We start from the raw sequence: 22,750 nt of genomic DNA, 5'->3' as shown, positions 1-22,750 counted from the left end.
TGACAGTTTGTGAAGCTTGAAAAATAGCAAGAAAATTTCTTCATATACAAGGTTTTCCTATCGTTTTGTAATGAGATAACGTATCTTGTCTTAAAAAAGTAGTTAATAAAAAACATTTTTATTTATTTATCATCCCTCAAAAAAAAAAACGTTATTGCGTTCATGAGCTATAAAGCTTAAATATTGAAAATTTTTCTACTGCCCTTTAACTTTGTGGTTAGTGGTAAAGTGCACTATCACTAGTACCCCCTCTTAACCACAGTATCTCCTTTCTCTCTACGCACAGATTTGTCAAAAGCATAAACATATTTTTATTTACAAGAAGAAGAAGAGTTTAAACAAAATAAAAAACAGTCAAAACTTCCCAATTTTTTGAGAGAGAGGATCAACACTCATTTAGAAGTTGGGAAAACATTTGTTATTTGCTAAAGTTTTCGGGATTTCTTTTTTTTTACCCACTTAAAAAAACCTCAAGAAAAGTTAAAATACTTTTTATTACATAAAAAATCTTTTTACACGTTTTTTTCTGCTTTTGTTAATTTGTTTTCAATGTTTTCTTTGTTTCTTTTTTTCCCTTGTGGAACTTTGATTTTTTTTTTTTCTTTTTTTCTTATGGAGTTTTAAAAAGCAGCTTTCTTTTAATGGTACTTCCAATTATACTGTTATGTGCAGTGAATGCCAACATGTAGATGTTTTATTTAAATACAAAACTTTAGAATGTTAATATTTTCATTAATATGAAAAATCAAAATGAATCAGATTTATGGTGAAAGATAAACTTTGTAACATTTATCTTCTGTTAGATATGTTTGCTCTATTTATTTCATGGGTTCTGTACTTTAGTTCTTTATAGACATACCCTCGCAATCGTTCTGTCTCGACTATTGTTAATCGTATATTATGATCATTTTCTAAGGTTTTAATATAATTGTTCCTAATAAGGTCTTCAAGCAAAACGCCATCGATTTGGTTTTCAACAGCGAAAGTTCCTAATTGCTCTAAGTTGATAATCTTCATAACTTTTTTAACGTCATTTACTGACCACTCTTTTACTTGCGAATTTTCCAAATTTACGGGACAATTCATTATGTTAACTCTCCACCCATGAACGTACTTGTACAACTTTCGGGCTTCAAAGTATGAGAAATGCATTTCACGGAGAGCTTCTTCAGTTAAGTTTCTTAAAAGTCTTCCATTGATTAACTGCCTTCTAAAATTTTGGGCAAATTTACCGAGTTGCAAGCCTTTTAATCTATTTACAATATCTTCAATTGAACATGAAGCAATCTCTTCTAAACTCTCAATTTCTTTTTTCTGCATGTCAGTAGTAAACCGTCGCGGTGTGACAAATGAATACGGTACACTCGTGTAATTTGAGTATATTTCGTTGGCTAGTTCAGAGTTGCCCGCACCATACCCTTGGTATAAATATTCTTTGTCCACTATCTTTTCAGCTAAAGATGTATCACTTTTTGAAAGTTTCTTTTGATTAGCTAGAATATGATTTATAACAAAATCTTCATTTTTTTTAGCATCAGGGGAATCAATTCCCGAGTCTATGCTTCGATCGAAGCCGCTTTTGATTTGGTCAGTTCCCATCGAAGAATCTACTTCTTGAGAAGTCCTTTCCGTATTGTATCGCCTTCTTCCGCGAACCATCTCGTGCAAATCTTTTTCTTCCAAACTTTTGGCGAGCTTTTTTTCGCCATTAAGTTCTTCAAACTTATCGAAATGAGAGGCGCTTCTTTCTTTTCTTGGTATATGAATAGGTTTGTAACTCATTTCATATCCGTAAAGATCATTTTCGCTATTTTTTTCATCTTTTATTTCATTTAAAAAACTTGTACTTGTGTTTTCACCTTGTTTTTCATTTATCGGCGGTCGTTTTATTGGTAAAATAGCTTTGGTTCCTTCGTAACTTTGTTTCCTTCGATTAGCTCGCTCCTGGAATTGGTCGTTAATATTTTGAATCTCATCATCATCGTAGTCGTTAATAACACTTTTAGCGTATGTACTTTGACGATCGAACGAAGTTCCGGAAGAGCTATCAAAAACATCATCAAGTGAAGATGAGTTGGGGATTTCTTCAATCATAGGTGATGTGTTTGTACTGGAGACTTTTTTTCTTAAACCTTTTTTTTTTTTAAGCGACAGCCTCCATGCTGAAGGTAGAAATAGAGATGTAGGTCTAACGGTCCGTTCTTTTATTTTATCTTCAAATATACTTGCATTATTGACCGGTTTCAAGTTAACTATTTTTTCTGAGCTTAATTCATTTACCCCCTGAACGTTTTTAACTTGATTACCGGCAGAAATGTCCATGACAAGCCGTCCATAAAATCTGGGAGAATAAATTTCGTAATGAAAGGCAAATAAAAGCTGCTCTATTTTATGAAGATATACATTTGAACCATATTCCCCTAATTCAGCTACGTGTGTTGGTATGGGTTGGTCTGATAAAAAAACTTTAATTTCTGAATCAAGTTGGAATATCTCGTAAAGCAGTTTGTTAGGGTTCTCTGCTTCACTCTTCACAGTTAAGATAGAATCATAAATATGCCGACCTTCTAAAATGATATTCCCATAAGGAACCTGGGTTTCCAAGCCGTTGATAAACCGAACCATTATCCCAGGTGTTAAATCTCTGGACAAGAGCATTTCCAGACTTAGGGTCTCTTTAGAATTCACAAAGACAAAACGATCTCTGTTTAATAATGATTGCAACGACGGATAAATACTTTCACCTGTGTGCGATATTAAAGCTATTTTACTTAGATCATCAAACTTTTCATTTGTGTGCAGTCTGAAACATTCCCTCTTTTTAGTTAAATTTGGTCTAGCTAAATTTGGGTCAAAAAGAACTTTAGGGAGAATGTAATTGATTTTAGGGAGGAGTTCAATTAGTTCTTCTAAACTTGTTGGATATATTTCATCAACAATCTCGACAATAAGGTCAGCCTTTTCGTAAGTGTTTAATCGAATATTGTTTCCACTCCAGTCTACGCCAAACAAGAGCTCAACATAGTCTCGCTGCAAAACAGTAAACTTGACTCCAGCTTCGAACGCAAAACCTCCTTTTAAAAAGCATTTTGAGCTCGTTGTTACAAATAGCGGCAAATTAAACGTATTTAGTGCGTCTTGAAGGAAAAACTCTTTCATTTGTACCTCTGTCATTTTTTTTTTCTATAAAGAAAAAAATAAAAAATAAAAGGACACAAAGTAATAAGAACTATATTGATATTTTTATGAAAAAAATCTAAGTATCTTGATAAACTAAGGTAGTTTTATAAAACAATTTGAGACAAAAAAAAAAAAATCTCCTTATAAAAATATATTGTAATCATGATTTGATATCCCTTACGATCAACTAACGAAACAAAAATATTTTGATATTTACAAGTAAAAATGGATTATAGCAATAAGAAGTTTGTCAGCTCTGACTCAAAGATTTATTTTATGCAATTTAAGATCAAAGTTCGTCTTAAACAATAAAACAACCTTCATAATGCAAAAAATGTTTTTATTAAAATAGCTGTATAATCTTTCATTCAAATGTTTAAGCTTGTCACTGCTATTCTTCTATTATATTCTATTGTATTAAAATGGTTTCTAATATTTTCTATTATATTTTACTATATACATTCTGTCTCATTGCAAATAGTCATTTTAAATAGAAAAATGTATTCGTAAAGTTGTTTTTTTATGTAAAATTTTCTACTAGTTTAACATTTATCTATCGACAATAAGAGAACAAATTTGCAGTCTTGTTCAACATGACATTTTCATGATTTTGAATAAAGAATTTTTTTTTTTTCTCCTAATCTTCTTAAAAAACTTAGCACCTGGCTCTAATAAGTAAAAAAAATTTAACTTCTTTCAACTGTAAGAAAGACTGTGAAAATGTGAGATTGGTTACTACTAATGATTATAAAACATTTAGTCAAAAGGTCATAATTGCACCAAAACTAGTAATAAAAAAAGTTAATAAAATGCTGGAGGTGGTCTACTTAACTACAGTTTGATTAGCTTACTTATTTAATGACTATCCCCAGCTTGTTTTACCAAAGCTTACTAGTGAACCTTTCTATAAAATAATCAATGTGTTGTTACCAGACCGCTCAGAATATCATTTTGAAGCTGAAACTATTTTCGGAGAAATCAAGAATCCTGTTGAGCTGCACATATCACATTTACGGAAAACTGGTATAAAAGGTTCTTTTCATTAACCGCCTATTTTTATGAATACCTTAAATATTTTGACTTAATGAAGAGCTTTGCGTTCTCCTGTCCATCAAAAGTTGGACAAATATGTGTTAATAAATTATGTGTTAATAAATTAACTAAAAATGATAATTGAAAATATGCAATCAGGGAAAATTTTCTTCCTAAAAGTTTTTAGATCATATTCCAACACCATTTAATATCCTTTAACTAATAGTAAAGTTTAAATTTTTATAAAAGTAAATACTACAAAATTGTAAAATATGAGTGGATAATTGACACCGCTGCAAAAATAATAACTAAGGAGACATATCTTCTAAATCTAAAACAACTCGGTAATAAATCCTGAATGCTGAAAAAAAAATTGTGCAATTAAGGATTTTTAGTTAATCTCTATGGACAGCCATTAGTTTAATAGCCATGTGTAATAAATTTGCAACCGTATTTTTTTATTTTTAAACTGAACTAAAAACAAGAGAATTCATACAACTTTTCTTAAAAATAATTTTTCTTTGTAAATATAGAAATAATATCAAAAAAATTTAAATCATCTATTTAATTGAGGTTTGGAGACGAAATTTGTAGAATAAAGATTAACTTTATTTTACGAGTTTCATCTCCAAACCCCTCTCCTCCGCTGCTTTTAGCAGATTTGGTGGCTAAAACTAGTGTACTGAACTTGCAATAATTGTTTGAAATAGATGGTTTTTAGTTCAAAGCATTTTTTTTTTCAAAGTTATGAAAGACATTACAAAAAAATTTCCTAAAGTATTTAAATTGAGTGTCATAAATTTTTTCAGTTATTTGCAAGATGAAACCATTCTGACAATGCGCCTATTTTGTTTTCATTTTATTTTAATCTGTATTGACCGTAGATACAACTTCGCCCGCATGTACGTAGCAAATCGATTTACTCTTTCAAATAAAGAAATTCCTGATTCGAATAAAATTGATCAGATATTTCCAGATACTAGAACAAGATCGTTCAGTATGATTACCGAGCTGTTGATAAACTTCATCGTTCAAAACAAGTTTTAGAACGTGAAGAGAATTTGTTTGGATTTTTATAAAACTCAACTAGTTTGTTATTTAGAAACAAAATGGCGTACCGAAAATGGGCTATAAAAGATTTGAGGCAAATGCCAGTGTGATGGAAGCATGATGTATCATGTTTGTCAATGTTCTTGAAAACCATGATTCATAAGAGAGTGATGTATCGAGCAGTTTCTTTTTAAATCACTTGCAACACCTTTAAACGAACTTAGAAACGACACTTTGTGTTACTGTAGCAACAATAGAGTGCAGTTTCATATTATTTATCTAAAATTTTTTCTAAGTCCCTACTGTGATTTATATTTTTTTAAATGTTAAGCTTTACTTCATTTTAAGTAAATTCTAAGTTGTTGACCTGTTGTGCCCCGTTCTTTACCCTAAAGGTATATCCAATAGCTAAGAAGCTGGACCAGTTAGCAATCACAAAGTTGGCTTGGTTTCTCTATTGGAAAACGTGGGGACACAAAATTTTTCTGTTAATTATTTTTTAACAATCGGTTGTTTTGCAGTGACAAGGTATCATAAAATAGAAGAGGAAGCTTTTAAGCTGAAACGAAATTTAACTGAAATGAAATTTCAGTTTATCACCATCTATTAAAAGTAGAACAAAAATGTAGATGAGCCTTGATCAAGAAATTGTTCAAATTGTGAATTCTATCAAAATGTAAAATTTGCATATTAATGTATTCTTTTTGTGTTCACCACCACTTTCAGCCAATTTTTCTCCATACCTTTATTTATCAATTTGATATCATTAATGAGTAAAGAATTTATTTGGAACTGTTTATAAGTATTTGTTACAAAGCAAACCAATTAAAAAAAAAAAAGTTTCTTAAAAATCAGAAACGAAAATAAAAAGTTAATTTAACACCAGGAAGGTGTAACTTATTTAGCTATTTTGATATTTAGACATCTCAACTACTACACTGAAATTAAAAATAGCTTCTAAAAAATCCAGCAACAACTGAGAGCCAAGATGTTTAGTTTTTATAATCAAGATGATGTAATTTAAGCTGTCCTTGGTATGAGAGTTAGTCAAGTAGTCAATGAGGCTAGAGGACAAAAATTCACTAAACAAAAGAGACTTTGACAATAAAAATTTAAGAGAGATATCAGATGACTTATTTTAAATTTTAAGATCAAAGTTTTAATTAAGAGAAGTTAAAAAAAAACAAAAAAACAACCGCAATCAACATGAAGTCAAAAAGGTAATGCTCAAAAATTAAACAGTTTCAAGATGAAGGATGTAAAAAGAAAACAGTTCAACAAAAAGTTATGCTAATACTTGTAAAGAATGCAGATCCACAGCTAAACAACATCAAGAACCATTACTTTTACAGACCAAACACTAATGACATTTTGTAAACGAAAAAAATCGAACGCCAATAATGTATACAAAGAGGAAATTAGGAATCAAATCTATGAAGAAGATCTTCTGTCCAAAATATGTGAAAGATCAGTTAAGACAGCCTCGAAGATTACTTAGAAGATTGGACAAACTTTCATTTCACATTACTTTTGCCCTCAGTTCTAATGTCCAATCAATAACGATACATCGTCCACTCTGAGATACTTGTATTTCAAATCCTATTGTCTTATCTAAAAAGAATGGGATTTGAACCTTGTAAATATCTAATTGGATTCCCAGCTTTAAAAATGTCGTAATCTGCTCTATTTCAAGCTTTAGGCTTCTTCCGTGATTCAACAGACCTTTCAGTTTTGTCAGTATGAGCTTGTGGTCTTAAACGTGCCGGTTATGATATGCGGCTGCTATATTTTTGACCTTGGCCACAACCATTAAGGTCAAATATCTCAGTTATACATAACTTAGCTAACTTTAGGTTAATATAAAGTAAATATACAAACTTTTTTAATTATATGGCATATTGGTATGGAAATTCTAAAGTATTACAAATATAATTATAAAGACTTGTAATTCCAATTATGAATATTTTAATTTTCTTTTTATTGGATTAGAAAGTTAAAATTGTTGTGGTCTGCCATAGATTTTACAGGATTTCAGTAAAATTTAATCTTTCAGTTTGAGGGTTTTAATTTAAAATTACTTTCGATTACTTTTAGCTTGGTAAAATCAATGATGTGCGTAGGAAGTAAAACGAGGATGCGTAGCAGCTATGCAGTTTTCTTATTCTTAACGTATTTTGACTTGTCAGCGAAAATGCAGCCTTTCTTTGGTCTCAGTTTTTTGGAAAAAAAAAAAAATCTTCAACTCGAAATAATCTTTGCATATATAAAAATTTTAAGCCTACTCGTTCAATGTCTAAGGTCAAAAATTTTGGCGCAAAGTTTTTTCGTTGTTAATACAAATTCACGACACGACAAATTCACGACACGACAAATTCAGTCTAAAAATAAATCTCAGCGGGTACAGGTTCGACCGAAGTTTGACGAAGTTTGAAATTAAATCTCACTTTTAATGTTTGAATCAAATTGTGGTAGACTCCAGTAAGTTGGAAACTCCTAAACTTAGATTTTGACACAAGATTGTTTTCATTCGAACTTTCGTACCAAAATCATTACTATTCGAAAATCTTGACACTAAATTGTGATAATTTGACACAAGATTTGTTATTTTCTTTTCATTTTTCGAACTTTTTAAAAAAATATTTCTTTACTTTCGAACTTTCTAATTCAAATATTTATGGACGTTTTTTCAAACTTCATCAAATTCGGTCAAATCTTCACGCCCCAAAAATTTTCTTACAATTCGATTATTTTGTATTGTTGCAGTATAATAGCTTAACAACCCCTCCTTCCCCTAACATACTCCCAATAAAGGTGTCAAAGTTAAGAAATGCAAAACATTAAAATGTAAAGTTCAATTTAAAATCACGTACATTTTCCTTATGTAACCCAATAGCTAATGATTTTTCCTCAAGATGTGATAAAAACAAAAAAACCGATGTAGATGCTTCGTTTTACATATTATCAAGCAGACGAGTTTTATTGTAATTAGTATTACAAATTTGATTAAATAGTCGCCGTTGCTCAATATCTCGGCTAAAGTGGAATTGGATTAAAGATTTACTAACTTCGCTGATGAAGCAGTTTGTTTGCGAAAGCGAAACTTTTAAAAGATTAAATTTTTTGAGTCATCGGGTAAAATTTTTTATCACTTTATATATACTTAAAATGATAATAAAATGTTTTAATGATTTTATTTACTAAACATATTTTCTTCATGAAATTGGGCTAGAATGCAAATATGATAAAATAGTTTTATGGATTATATTATCTATTATATCTTTGTAAAATTGTTTTGTTATCAACTCTACCATTTCATTAAATATCCATTTCATTAATTACATGACCACAAAAACTACACCATTTCATTAATTATGATTTATAATTATTATAATTATGATTATTTTATGCAATTTCCTTTATGTAACTTTTTTCAATTAGGGTCGTAGAATAGGACTTCCTCTTCCTCGTTATGACAATTAAATAATATTAAAATACAAATGCATTTGGTAATTAGTATATGATATATTTTTTCTACAAACTCAACATTTGAAAAGCTATACATTAATCATTGGGATTGGTTTCGTTATTACTCGAATCGAGCCGATATCTCCGTTAGGAACAAATAAATGACGTCATTTGGAAACATTTCCGGTAAAATTGATTAATAGAACAGAAAATTAAGAAAAATTCTGAAATCACAGAATCAGCAGAAATTTTGTTTCAAATAAAAAAAAAAACTTTTATTGTCTTCAGAACAATTTATAGATAGAAGTTATACGTAAATACAAAATACCATTTAAGATAGAAAAGCAATTTAATAAAACTTTTGCTAAAGAATTTTTAAAAGTTTTTTCATTAAACTTAAACAAGTTTAATCAGTTTTTACTAATAAATGCGAACTTATTAAAGTATAACACATGGTATATACTAAATACATATATGTAACTTGCTGTATTTACTTTATTCTACAATTTAGACTAAAAAGTGTTGCAATTTTAAACAAAAACTTATTTAAATATAGACTATTTATATATTTTTTGCAATAAAAAATATTAGTAATTAATTTTGATATATTTCTTTTAGAAACTCCACTTTTTAAAAGTCCTACAATACATCGGGTTTTGTTTCATTATAACCCGAACTGACCTCAAATCTCGGTTTTTCACATTTTTTTCACAGGAGATTTCACATACCGAATTCATGAAGAAAGCATGGTAGGTAAATAAAATCATTAAAACAGCGATTATTAAATATATATATATATATATATATATATATATATATATATATATATATATATATATATATATATATATATAAATAATAAAATTTTTTACCCAATAACTCAAAAAGTCTTTTAAAAATTTCAAAAGTTTCGCAAAAAAAACTGCTTAATCAACGAAATAATTACATCTAACTTTACTTGTATATTTATATATATTTTATAATATGCTTTAAGTATTTTTTATAATATGCTTTAAATATTTTATAATATGCTTTAAGTATATTCTATATTTTATCATTTATATATATATTCTGCATGCATGCGCATACACACTACCCTTTACAAATAAAGAAAACCCCCTGGTGCAAATTATCTGAAAAAAAAAACATAAAATTATCAGGAAGTATTCACACTTCTCAACAAATGACGTAATTGTAAAAAAACTACCCACTTTTTGAAGTCTCGACATTTATTTCTCGTTTAGAATTTGTGTAAGAAATTCAAAACAATATAAAGTTTCTAAGAACTAAGGATAGACTTAAACTTTTTTACCATTATTTAAGTAAAAGTGTCCAACTCTTAGCTGTCTTTATTATATGTTGAAATATTTCGTCATATGATAAAGGATAGTTAAAGTTTAAATGTATCATTTTTTTTTTTTTTTTAATAAATTTGAACTCAAATTCTTATCTTTTAAATTACATTTATACGGAAGCTTCCAAAAGTTTAGAAGCACCAAATTTTTTTTCAGTTTTTAAAGCATAATTTTTCACAAACTTTCTCAAATCAGCTGAAATTTTTACCAAATGTTCTTTATAATAATTAAATTCGTAATACAAGCCACAAAAATAAGTGAAAACGGTTAATTAAAGTTTACCTTTTTTTTGAAAAGGCTTCTGTAGAAAAGTTTAGAAACATATCATACGCTGCAATTTAATCAAGTTTTTGTAAACAAAAGGATAATTAAAGGCCAAAACATTTGTCAAACTTAATAATTCAAATTGCTTAGAGATATTTTTAAAGCATGATAACTAATCGTCAAAATATTTGTGAAATTTTAAAATTTAAATACTCTGTGATATTTCAAAAGCATGGGAAAGACTAAGGAAGTTTCAAATAAAGTTTGAGCATGGGAATTACTTATAAAAACTGTGGAAAAAAATGTCTTGCAGAAAGATTTCTGAACTTAATAATGTTTCAAAACCAGGAATTAGTTACATTATCAAGAGATTTGTCAGCGCAAATCCATTGAAAACAAGCCTCGCACTGAAAGACTTAAGTTACAACAGAAAAGGTCAATAGATGATTTATAAGGTATTTCAAGAAAGATCCTCGCATGACTGCTGTCGAACTTAATACAATCAATTTCATGGCACAAACTGCATCGATACAACTAATTGTTGAAAACTTCTAATAACCTGTATGGCTGCCGTCTAGCTAAGAAACCCTTGCTATTTGGAAGAAGTTAGAAATCCAGAATAAACTTTGCAACTGATCATATTAGTCGGGCAGTTGATGACTGATCAAAAGTCCTTTTCACTGACGAATCAAAGTTTATGCTATTCAACAGTGACGGAATTAAGTATGCCGGACGTCCAGTAGGATACTTTATTCCGTCACTGTTAGGAGATAGACTCAATCCAAAATATCATTTACCCACTGTTAAACATAGCGGGGAAAAAGTTACAGTATGGGGATGTCATAGCCGTGACAATATGGGTTCCATTCATCTCATAGAAGGCATCATGAACCACCCCAGCAAGCACACAACGTCAAAACAACGTTGAAACAACGTTGAAACAACGTTGAAACAACGTTGAAACAACGTTGATCAACGTCGATCAATGTTATTTCAACGTTTTTTCAACGTTGTGTGCTTGCTGGGAGAGAGTTTATTTAGACATCATGAAGAATGTTAGGCTGTCACATGCAAAGAATCGAGTTTAGGTTATGAAGTCCCGTTTCCATAAAATTACTTCTAACCAGAAATTTGTTATAATGACTATTTTTAAAAAAGGTTCCTCGGTTGGACCAAATAACTTTTTTCCAGAATAAAACAGGTGTTTTGTTACGAACTGAAAATAACGAAAAGGGAAAGGCATGTATGTGTGAAGGATTGGTGCTATCGACTCCTGAAATTTGAAGGGCTATTGTAAATGAATATATTTAGTAATTTATGATTTTAAGAAAAGTGGAAGAGTATCATGAGGCTTAAGTACTGAAGCTCAATCGAACTCAACCTAACGCATTTCTCTTTATTTTAAAGCCTGTCCGGAATGTCAATTTATAAAAATCCGGAAAATGATAAGGTCCGATTAAAATCTGGAATGACAATAACTCATGGGATTTTTGAAAATTTTTGAGAACCACTTTTAATTAATTTGATAATTTTTTTGTTTCATAGTTAATTTATCATCTATTTTCTAAAAAAATTATGTTTTAAGAAAACATCAATATTTTCTCATTTTGTGCGGACGCCTCGCATGAGTTTTTGGAAAGAGCTTTCGTAAAATTTCATGATCCCACACCCTAAATTTCGTAAAATTTCATGATGTTACATCCCAAATCTGGTAGAATTGATTGATTTCTGTCGCAACTCTGGAGATAATTTTGCTTTAAAAAAACATAATTACCAAAATGGATAAAATTGTTTTCGAAATATTTCCAGCTGAACTTTGTGTAAAGTAATAGTCCTTAATAATCAGATAATATAACTATTGCTTAGCTAATCATGTAGAAAAACTGTCTGTTTAATTAAAATAAAATTCAATAATTTAAAATAACTCAAAATTTTATGAAAAAAAAAAGCCTAAGTTGCTGTTTTCCTGTTGAAAACTGCTTTCTCCATCTAAGTCGTATTTCTTATAAAAGCTGTCTTTTCCCTTGATACATATTGGGTTGTTGAATAAGCTCCCGCCGTTTTTTTAAACATTTATTTTCAAAGAAATCAAAGAGTTTTTAACTGCAAAAATAATAACACTTCAATCCATTATGTATTCTCCTTCATTTTTCACTAGTTTTTCCTTTCTTCCACCAGTTTGTTGATTCTATTTCGCCAGAAATCCAATCAAGTTGTTGACCCAATTCAAGATGATCTATATTTTTGAAACTAAGACCCCTCATGTCATTTGAAAGGCAGCGGAAGAGATAGTAATTTGTTGGGCAAGGTCTGAGGAATAGGGCGGATGTTGAAGAACCTCCCAAGCATGCTCTTGGAGTGCCATCTTGACAGCTTTTGCGGTGTCCGATTGAGTATTGTCATGGAAGAGGATCACCTGGTTTTTTCAATTAGATCTTTTATTTTGAACTACCTCATTGACTCGATGCAATTGGGCTTTATAGAGATTTCTCCTAACTTTCATGTTTTTTCCAAATATTTCTCAGTGGATCAGACCTTCCTACCCACCATATGTAAATCATGGTCTTCATCGGATGTAGGTCTTTCTTGATCTTGAGCATAGGCTTCTCCCAAGGACTTACCCACTCTTTCCTTTGCTTCATATTCACATAGAGACACCATTCTTCGTCTCCAGTGACGATTCTGTATAAAAAACGTTGCTTGTGGCCATGGGTTCCTTGGTGTTGAGCGATATCTTGAGTAGCAATTGAAAGTCGCTTATCTTTCTGTTTTTGGGTGAGTTCGTACGGGAATCAAGTTCGAAGCTTTTGAAAGAAGCCCATCGACTGAGGGTGGCATCAATTTTGTCGCAAAATCACAATTAATCTTTTTGCCCAATTCTCTGTATTTCTGGCGGCCATCTTCTTTGAAAAGATCCCCGAGTTGGTCCTCGTCCATCTTGAATGGTTTTGCGGAACAAGCAGTGTAGATGAGCTTGAAATTATCGTGTTTAAACCTGGGAAACCAACTCCGAGCAATTTTCTCAGCTATAGCGTTCTTACCATACACGGCACAAATATTTCTAGTAGCTTCACTCGCCTTTTGACCTCGATTAAAGGCTAATAGGCGGAGGTATTAAGCAGTATCACAGCGATTTTTTGTCGACTTGACAATCCATTTGAGGATTCTAAAAAATGATAAAAATAGTAATAATATAGGCAAAAATGATTACTTTAGTCTTGATGAGGTTAAAGCACAGCATAGGCTTTCTAATGGTATATAACACTTTGCCAAACATCAAAAAGTCTTTATAAAACAAATAGTTTCATGTAGCGTCTGGAACTTATGCAACAATCCAATAATCGCAAAGACACGGCGCGCGCTCATAAACTTGTGCACAAAAAAAAATTAACACTGTGATCATCAATTTACTGAGATATATCATTAATTTAAAAATAGATTGTGTTTGGTTTGATTTTCCATAAAACAAAAGAACTTGTTTTTGGTTTTAGTATGAGTGAACGCCGCTTTTATTTGAATCTAAAAGAGCTTTTTTTTTTTACAAAACTTTTTTCGAAAAAGAGGAATCATTCACAATACTGATGTTAAAGTTAATAATAATAATAATAATAGTATATTGAGATCTGTGAAATCTTTTTTTAAAAAAATTTCCAGCTGATAAATGTTTGAAAAAGAAATTGATTTCAAAAAGGTAAGAGAGGAAAAAAAAAAAAACGTCTACATTAAGTTTCGAGGAAACGTTATCTAGAATATCAGATTTAACTGGTACAAATGATAGTCTTTGGAATAACATTTTATTAAAATTGTCGTCGTTTAACGCTGATAGAAAATACTTTTAGAGTTTGAATCTATTGGGAGATTTGCAGCGAATTTTTTTTACTTCGGGTATCTTAATTGTCATTATGATTACAATTCGTTATTGACGATTGTAAAGAAAATCATAATAAAGATGGGTGATGTTTTTGGTTGCATTGATCTATAATAAGTATGACAGTAATCATGACGTAATAAATTTTTTTTTAAAGAAACTTTGATGCAGAGGTTTTCGTGTTAAACTTGCACCAAGAAACTTTTGCGGTTTAAATTTTTGATGGCGCGCTTTTGTTCCATTTATTATCATCAAAGCCTGTTTTCTTGTTTTTCACTTTCATCTTTTTATCTTTAAATTTTATCTTATATTTTTATCTTATAATTTGGGCACACGTTACAGATTTTCAAAGATATTCAAAAAATAAAAAAATATTTATGATTAAGAAAAAAAAAAAAAAAAAAATTTACAAAAAAAAAAGAGTAGAAACTGTGCAGATGTTCATCTCCTGCTTCTTTTTTATTTATTTGAAAGTTTTTTACTTTTTTTATGCCTACACAAACACAGTAAATGTTAAAATATCACTTTTTTTTTTCTTTTTTTTTTTTTTCATCGACACTGTGCGTTGCTTCAAGAGAATTTCTCATTCAGACAATCTTTATCGAAAGTGTGCAAGCCTTTTAAGAGTTTGTGCTATTGTTTTTAATACCTAAAAATATTTTTTTCATGTTTATGTTTATAAATATTATTCTAACCAACCAAAACAATAATTAAAACATAATTCGATTTTTTTTCTCGAAAAAATTGTTTACCGCTTACGGCGTTATTTTTGCAAAATCTATTGATCATGGTTTTCTCCGGTTTCCATGGTTTTCTCACATAAACACATAAAATTAGATTAAAACACTTATCACAAACTATCACTTTTTAATTAAATTTTATTCATGGTGATAACAAAGATAAAAATGAAGAATACTATTTTAAAAATGGTTGCAAAGTCACAGCAGAATTAAAAATATTCAAAACCAATTGTCAAACAAAGTATTTCCGATGTTTTCCCCTTCTATTGTTTTGCTTTTTAGTTAATTTCTTGACAATACAATGAAATTGATTTTTTAAAAACAGATGTTACTTTCCTTTCTCCCTGATGGACTAAGAAAAGTTAAACCAAAAGCCGAACAATGGCATCTTATTAATGATTAATTCAAATAAACTCATTTCTATTGAGCCAATATTTCGAGAAGTATGTGATACTACAGTAAAGAAAAAATATTTTTTATTGCAACTTAATAGAAGATGTTTGGGATTGAGAATATTCTTGTCGTAAATTTTTGATTTTGTTGGCGTGTCTTTTAAAAAATACGGAAGATGAAATAAATACAACCTCCTATGCGCACGCACGCACTCACACTTGCACATGACCAACAAACAAACAAGCAGCCAAACAAGAAAGCAAAGACGCATATAGTAAGCAAATAAGCTGTTAAAACCTGGCACACAAAGAATATCCGCGAAACTCATTTCCGCATCGGTGTTTTTAGTGCACTTTTAACATTCATGGTAAAAAGATTATTAAATGTTTGAGATAAAAGTTAATATTACAATATTTTCTTTACTATTTTACATTCTTCTTAAAAAAATGAATGCACGAACTTATGTTTTAAACGTTTAAAAATCATGGAAATATAAAAATTTTATAAGCCCATTTAAAAAACACTTTTTTAAAAAGACTTTCAAAATAAAGTATGAGAAATTCAGGAAGATTGATTTAAAATTCCAAGATCAAAAAATATTGGAGATAAGCTTTATTTTCATTTAGAGTTAATAATGGATGGGACAAAGAAATGTTTGCTAGAGAAATCATATAGCTTAAACGAGGTAAAGAAAGATGTAATAAGCGAGGTAAAGATTACATTGCAAGATACAAATGTCGACGAAGAACTTGTTTACTTTAATGTCAGTGGACAGCTATTTATCACCACATCTCAGACATTGAATAACTTTCCTGATTCCTTACTTGGCAATAAAGAGAAAAGAGATCAGCTACAACGGACAAAAAAAGGTGAAATATATCTTAACCGACATCCAAAAGTCTTCAGCAGCGTCTTAACTTTTTATCGTTACGGTATTTTGGAACAACCCTCTCGAGTGAATCAGTTGATCTTCGTAAACGACGTTAAATATTATGGACTGATCGCTGAAGCGTTAGAAGTCGGAGCGCAGGGATTTCACCGAAAAAATAAAGTCAGCCACCAAAGAAAATGGCAGACATATATATGGAATATCCTAGAGCATCCGGATTCTTCAATCTCGGCTAGAATTTTTTCTTTATTTTCTCTGTTAACAATAATATTATCAATTGCGATATTCTGTATAGAAACACTGCCTATGTATAAAGCAAGAGAGCTTTCAAATGAAAGGTTATTTATTAAAAACGCTCTCGATGACGCAGAGAAGTTTTGCATTGTATATTTCACAATAGAAATCGCAGCTCGCTTTGCTATGTCACCAAATAAATGGCGTTTTATTAAGGATATTCTTAATATTATAGACGTTATCTCCATTTTGCCGTTTTATGTTACAATTATTCTACACTTAAACGGAACTGTCTCAATTTATTTTCTGCGCGCAATTCGACTTGTTCGTGTATTCCGTGTATTTAAACTATCACGGCACTCAAATGAAATGATAATTCTTGGTATAGCAATGAAGGATAGCGTTAGGGAACTTGGTGTTCTCGTTTTTTTCATACTTCTTGGGGTTTTGCTTTTTTCAAGTGCTGTTTATTACGCTGAAGATGGAGTATCAGGAACAAATTTTACCAGCATTCCTGGAGCCTTTTGGTGGAGTATAGTAACTATGACAACTGTAGGATATGGAGATGAGTATCCAAAGTCTCAAAGTAAGTGTGTATGGGTGTACATACATACATACATACATACATACATACATACATACATACATACATACATACATACATACATACATACATACATACATACATACATACATACATACATACATACATACATACATACATACATACATACATACATACATACATACATACATACATACATACATACATACATACATACATACATACATACATACATACATACATACATACATACATACATACATACATACATACATACATACATACATACATACATACATACACACATAAATACATACATACATACATATATATACATAATCTAAATAATTCTTTTAGCAGGTAGACTTGTTGGTGCTGTATGCGCAATGACAGGCATCTTAGTAATCGCAATGCCGATTCCCATCATTGTTAATAACTTTACTCAGCAGTATCAAGTTCTAAAACCAGTTTCAAAATACTGGGATGTTTTTCAACAAAAAGACGAAAACAAAATAAAAAGCTGTATAGAAGTTGCATGACTGGCGCATAATAATAAAGTATAAAATAATTTTTTGTAATTTTTAAACTCAGTGGTGATAAGCTGAAAAAAAAAAAATTCAAATCGAATAAAAGTGTAAAGAGTTATTTGAATTTAGTTAATGAAAGTTTATGTAGACCTTTCTTTATTACATCTGGAATAGAAAAATGTTTTCCATTTAAGAAATTCATAATGATAGTTCTAGTAACAAACTGCAATTTAACATAATGTTGTTATGACTGCCTCAATGTAGCAGTCGGTGCTGTAAGTAGCAGGCGGTGTTGTGAGTTGAAAGTAAAAAAACAACTGTCTATTGTGTTATAAATAGCATTCGCAATACAATCAAAAAGAAAAAGAAAAGGAAAAATAAAAAAGCTAAAAAAAAAAAAAAAAAAAAAGGAGAATAGGAGACAGTCTGCTTTTTTTCTAAAGCTAAAAATAAGTAAAGCTTTAATTCAAAAATTACTGAACAGTCTAATGAAGGTCAATGGCTAAAGAATTGAGCGTCTAAAAATAGAATAATTCAAAAATTTAAATACGCAATTTAAAATGCCATATTAAATATTTATAGTATCTTATAAACATTACTTTATATAAATATTTATATTGCAAATATCAAATTATAATATTTTGAAATATGGACTTTGAAGTAAATTAAAAACAAATATAATTTATACATTTTTTGACATTTTAGAATTGTTAAAAATAAAAAATTATACTGATAAACATATTGTAAAAAGATTGAATTGCCTTTAAAAAATGAATATTAAAAACCTTTTAGAAATATTTTTTTTTATTGGAGGAGCCTCCCGATATCTTCTTGGATTGAGACCCTTGGATGAGAGATTTCATTCACTAATGGGTATTACGTTTCTATGGACATATGCTTCGCCATAGCAATGGTTATAGAAACCCTCCTCCAAAAAAAAAGGCGACTGGCATTTATGATAGGACTGAAAATCTTAAGTGGATACTATGCAAAATGATGAATGAATTTTTGTCAGCGTTCTATCTTCGTTTTTATAAAGAAAACATAAACAAAAAAAATTTAATTTAAAAATGCAAATATATCGTCCTAACATTGAAAGATAAGTTCTTTGTTCATGTTTCTCATTTGTAAACTTAAATATTTATCTTAAAGTGCAAATATTTTAAAGTACACACATTAAGTATTTACACATCAGACTTTAACTTAGAACAAGAAGAATATTTATAGAGTAACAACAAGTTATCAAATACTGCGAATGCTCATGCTCGAATACTTGTCCACACTTACTTGTCAATGCTAGAATACTTGTCCACATTTTAGCATCCATTGAAATTATTATTAGATGCTCCAAGCAAATCCCATTAGAGAGATTTAGAGGTACTTTCTATGCCAGTGAACACATGTATATTCTTTTATTACTTAAAAGAAATAAAAAGTTCACAAAATGAAAGGACATTATAATGAAGTAGAAAAACCATTCAAAGGGATTTAAAAATAAAAAACAATTGACTAATTGTTTAAAGAGATATGATTTTCAGTTCTACATTTTAAAAAGTTCACATTATAAAAGCTCCAGTTATCAAGTATTCGAGTTAACCAGACTGAAGTGTTTGTATTTAAACAAACTTTAATCATTTCGAAAATTGTGCTTATTTTAAAAATTGAAGCGCGTAAACGCACGTGGCTTCGAGGCTTATCAACAAATCATGGCTGAAGTGCAACCTGTTCAAGAAATGTCTTTTGGTTAGAAATCATTACTATGTTCTATGTATATAACTTTTCATCAATAAATAAACACTACTACTTAATTTATAGAATAATTTTTTGATTGTAAAATTAACTTTTTTTAAAAGTAGTTTATCAGAAGTTCTGTGTAAATTGTCGCAAAGAGCTATATAGTGTTGTATATAGTGGAGTCATTCACAATTACTAGCTAGTTAAAGGTTAAGTACCATAGGCTCAAAAGAAAATCAACTACAGTTAGACTTATTCAAATTTTTGAATTTACATGTATAGAAAAGTGAAAGTATAAAACTAATGTTTATTTACTTTTGTATTGGTTGTACAGCTGGCCTAGCATAATAATAAATAAAAATAACCAATATGCATATGTTGACTGTTATGAGTGAAAAATCATTTCAAGTTGTTTAAACTTATAATTATGCTTAGTTAACAGTTGTGTCTTAAAGTTTTTATAAGCTACTCTAGCTCTTTTTACAGTAGTAAATAAAGAATAGTCATTTATCACTACCACTGCTAGATGGTGCTGTATTATATCTCATAAAAATCCTTTTCAATTTTTTATTATTAAAAAGTTATCTTTTAACAATTATTAGCCTAAATGTGTTTGATGTATCTAAAAAAAGAATAGAATTTAGTAAGCTTTTTAATAAGCTGTGTGATTAGCATCTTATAGATTGACAGCAATAACACAAATTATAAATTTAAATAACAATCATTACATATATATATATATATATATATATATATATATATATATATATATATATATATATATATATATATATATATATATATATATATATATATATATATATATATATATATATATATATATATATATAGCTATTGTAAGTGCAACTGTACCTCTTGCTGTTTCTTCGTAAAAAGATAAATTTGAATAAAAGTTAAAGTAAAAAGTATTTTCAGTTCCTTGCATTAAGTTACTTGCATAAATTTCTTTTTTGCTAGCTTTCATTGGTTTTACATATGTAAGCTATGCATATAAGATCATACCATACATACATACTTATATATTTTGATCCACTTTATTGAATTTAAATCCTTGTATTGATTAGAAAAAACTTTTAAAAAGTTAATATAGCTGTATATATGACCCGCAGTCTTTTAATAAGTGAAGTAATTGACAATCATTTTTCTTATTTAACTTCTTTATTTGTTGTAACTTATAATTGCTTAATCCATTTAGAAAATATTGGAGAGCATGGATTTTTGTCTTACTTAAACACACTTGGAGAAGTAAGATTTAGTTTCTTTTACTAGATACAAAAAATTGTATTACTCTTAATATTAAACATTGGAGTTCCAAGTTTGGTAAAAATATACCACCCTATACTACCAGCTTTTGCCTTGAAAAATACTGGCTATATTTAAAGATAAATGTCACATTTATCTTTAAATATAGCCAGTATTTTTCAAGGCAAAAGCAGGTACATTTTTCCACCTCAGCAACATATTTCACTGATTTAGCACAAATAAAGAAATAAAGGTAGACTCTTGTTGTTAGTCTGATATAATATATGCATGTATATATGTTTATGTGTGTGTATGTCTGTAACTATTTGCACTATTGCAATGTTTTCATGGCATTGAATTAAACAAATTTTTCTATGACAATACTTCCATAAAACTCAAGTTATGAAACTCAATGTCTTCCATGAAGCCAATTTTTAAAATATTCTGCAAAATACTTATTAATTTATTGTGCTTTTTTTTTTTTATTATTGCAAACAAAGTTCATGTCAAGGCATAATAATAAACAAGGCATAAAAATTAATTTATGAATGCAATATGCTCATTTTGTTTTAAATTACAGTTTATATATATTTCAAATTAAAAAAGACAATTGAAAGAATGCCACCTCTTAAACAGAAAAAAAAGAGAGATCAAATCAAAAAAATAAGGAAAATCAGTGAAAAAGAAATGCATGAAAGTGTTGTCAATAAATAATACATTGTTGGTTTGATATCCTTTAGAAGATTTAAAAACAAGCTCTCTGACCATTACTAGAAATCTTTACAAAATTTTCCAGTTAGAGTTAACACTATTTTTTAACAATATTTTTTGTCATTGAAAGTTTATTTAAAGTGTGACATTTTAAGTCATTGAAAGTTTGTTTAAAGTTTTAATTTAATTTGTTTCAAATTATTGATAGTTGCTATGGAGACTTTTCTAAGGTTAGAGAGGAAGTGCATGCTTAAAGCAACATTTTGAAATCTAAAAATCTTACTATAAAGTCTCCTGGGATAAAACCAATATTCCCTTTAAGTAAGTCACTCAAAACTTTTCTGGGATAAAGTTGATAAAACTCTTCAGGGATAAAGCTGATATTCCCTATAAGCAATTACATTATTGAAAATACTTCAAAAAGTATTAATGGCTCAGTGATGTAAAAAGATAAATCCAAGATCATGCTTGTTGAAATCCGTTGAAACTGGAGAAGAATTTACTTTTCCTAGCTTGAACAAAGCTTCTCAATTAAAGGGATAAAGCTGATATTCCCTATAAGCAAGGCAAGTATTGAAAATCTTTCAAAGCTACATGATGAATAGAGGTTGTTTGCAAAATCTAAAAATAAGCATTTCAATAAGGAAAATTTACTTAAACAGAGCTTCCCTCAAATATTTAGTGACATTTTTGGAATTACTTCTTGCAAGATGACATTAGAAAAACCAGACCAGCTAAAGATGCAGATGAAGATATTGTCTGGTTTACAGCTCTCAAAATTTGAATAAAAACTGGAGGAATTGATGTAAAAGTGTGCTAGACTCCAGTGTTAGGAGAAAAAATGGAGAACAAAGAATAGAAAAGAAACAGATTGGAACTGATAAAGAAAAGAGAATAAAAATGAATAGTAAAGAAACTGGTCAGTTAGTTCGTTATAGCAGTGACTTAGTAGTTCTATGGGTTCTGCAACTCTCTTAAAAGTGATCCTAAGTCAAGGATAGATACTAGATCAGTAACTATCACTCTGGTTTTACTAAGAAACTTTATTTTTCATCCAATGATAACAGAAACTGCAGACAGAGTATCAGTTGCCACATTGGTTTTCCTAATTATGTTTAAGGCAAAATAATATCAATAAAACCTACACAATTTGGTACATGGCTTGTTAAGGGAGACTTAAAAAACTTAAAGGAAAAGGATCTTAAAATTGTCACCAAGGTTTTTGATGCTTGTAATAAATTGCTTAAGAATAGTGCTTCAACTCTTCTAGAGGAATGCAAATTAATGGAAACTCTGTTAACTAGTATGTTGCCATCATATTTTGGAACAATTTTATTTAAAAGCAAATGTTGATGTTAATATAGATTTCAAAGATTTTGAGAAAGAATGGATTTTACTCAGAGAAGGTTTCACTTAAAAACCTAAATGGATCCCAATATATTGGAATTTTTTCCCTCAAAAATAAACCAGACTAAGCTTT

The 22,750-nt window shown here is 29.4% G+C and overlaps 3 protein-coding genes across 8 annotated transcripts in view; 2 read left to right on the top strand and 1 right to left on the bottom strand.

The window, feature by feature from the left end:
• Positions 1–475: 475 nt before the first annotated feature.
• Positions 476–10,475, bottom strand: LOC149891248 (uncharacterized). 2 transcript variants are annotated; one of them, XM_090083044.1, is made up of 2 exons: positions 10,365–10,475; positions 476–3,183 (listed from the first exon to the last, which is right to left on the bottom strand). In XM_090083044.1, the coding sequence occupies exon 2, from the start codon at positions 3,172–3,174 to the stop codon at positions 790–792; it is 2,385 nt and encodes a 794-aa protein (XP_089939170.1). In that variant the 5' UTR covers positions 3,175–3,183; positions 10,365–10,475; the 3' UTR covers positions 476–789. The 2 variants fall into 2 exon arrangements, with proteins under 2 accessions (XP_089939170.1, XP_089939169.1); XM_090083043.1 differs by lacking the exon at positions 10,365–10,475 and adding an exon at positions 8,133–8,295.
• Positions 8,172–17,667, top strand: LOC145180445 (potassium voltage-gated channel subfamily A member 1-like). 4 transcript variants are annotated; one of them, XM_090083047.1, is made up of 5 exons: positions 8,172–8,394; positions 8,701–8,913; positions 9,346–9,476; positions 15,974–17,056; positions 17,393–17,667. In XM_090083047.1, exons 4-5 carry the CDS (start codon positions 15,982–15,984, stop codon positions 17,572–17,574), a joined length of 1,257 nt encoding a protein of 418 aa, XP_089939173.1. In that variant the 5' UTR covers positions 8,172–8,394; positions 8,701–8,913; positions 9,346–9,476; positions 15,974–15,981; the 3' UTR covers positions 17,575–17,667. The 4 variants fall into 4 exon arrangements, with proteins under 4 accessions (XP_089939173.1, XP_089939174.1, XP_089939172.1 ...); XM_090083048.1 differs by lacking the exons at positions 8,172–8,394; positions 8,701–8,913; positions 9,346–9,476 and adding an exon at positions 14,014–14,331; XM_090083046.1 differs by lacking the exons at positions 8,172–8,394; positions 8,701–8,913; positions 9,346–9,476 and adding an exon at positions 15,372–15,714.
• A 1,100-nt stretch (positions 17,668–18,767) lies between these two features.
• Positions 18,768–22,750, top strand: part of LOC145180344 (DNA mismatch repair protein Msh2-like) — a 32,172-nt gene continuing 28,189 nt past the window's right edge. The window contains exons 1-2 of one of the 2 annotated variants that reach the window (XM_090083041.1): positions 18,768–19,305; positions 20,513–20,562. In XM_090083041.1, the coding sequence (XP_089939167.1) occupies positions 19,269–19,305; positions 20,513–20,562 (87 nt within the window). In that variant the 5' untranslated portion in view covers positions 18,768–19,268. The remainder of the gene's footprint in view (positions 19,306–20,512; positions 20,563–22,750) is intronic. The other variant, XM_090083042.1, reaches the window with a different exon arrangement.

Source organism: Hydra viridissima, unplaced genomic scaffold (genome assembly GCF_058129835.1).
Source record: "Hydra viridissima isolate aposymbiotic clone 2 unplaced genomic scaffold, HvirCarnegie_v1 scaffold_3, whole genome shotgun sequence".
Lineage (NCBI taxonomy): Eukaryota > Metazoa > Cnidaria > Hydrozoa > Anthoathecata > Hydridae > Hydra > Hydra viridissima.
The sequence above is the reverse complement of the archived record's forward strand: the minus strand, read 5'-3'. Positions and strand labels throughout refer to the sequence as shown.

Bases quoted from the DNA above. Each gene is read 5' to 3' on its own strand.
- LOC145180445 (XM_090083047.1), top strand. From the start codon at position 15,982: ATGGATGGGACAAAGAAATGTTTGCTAGAGAAATCATATAGCTTAAAC. The intron at 17,057-17,392 runs GTAAGTGTGTAT...TAATTCTTTTAG, and splicing joins TGAGTATCCAAAGTCTCAAA to CAGGTAGACTTGTTGGTGCT.
- LOC149891248 (XM_090083044.1), bottom strand. From the start codon at position 3,174: ATGACAGAGGTACAAATGAAAGAGTTTTTCCTTCAAGACGCACTAAAT.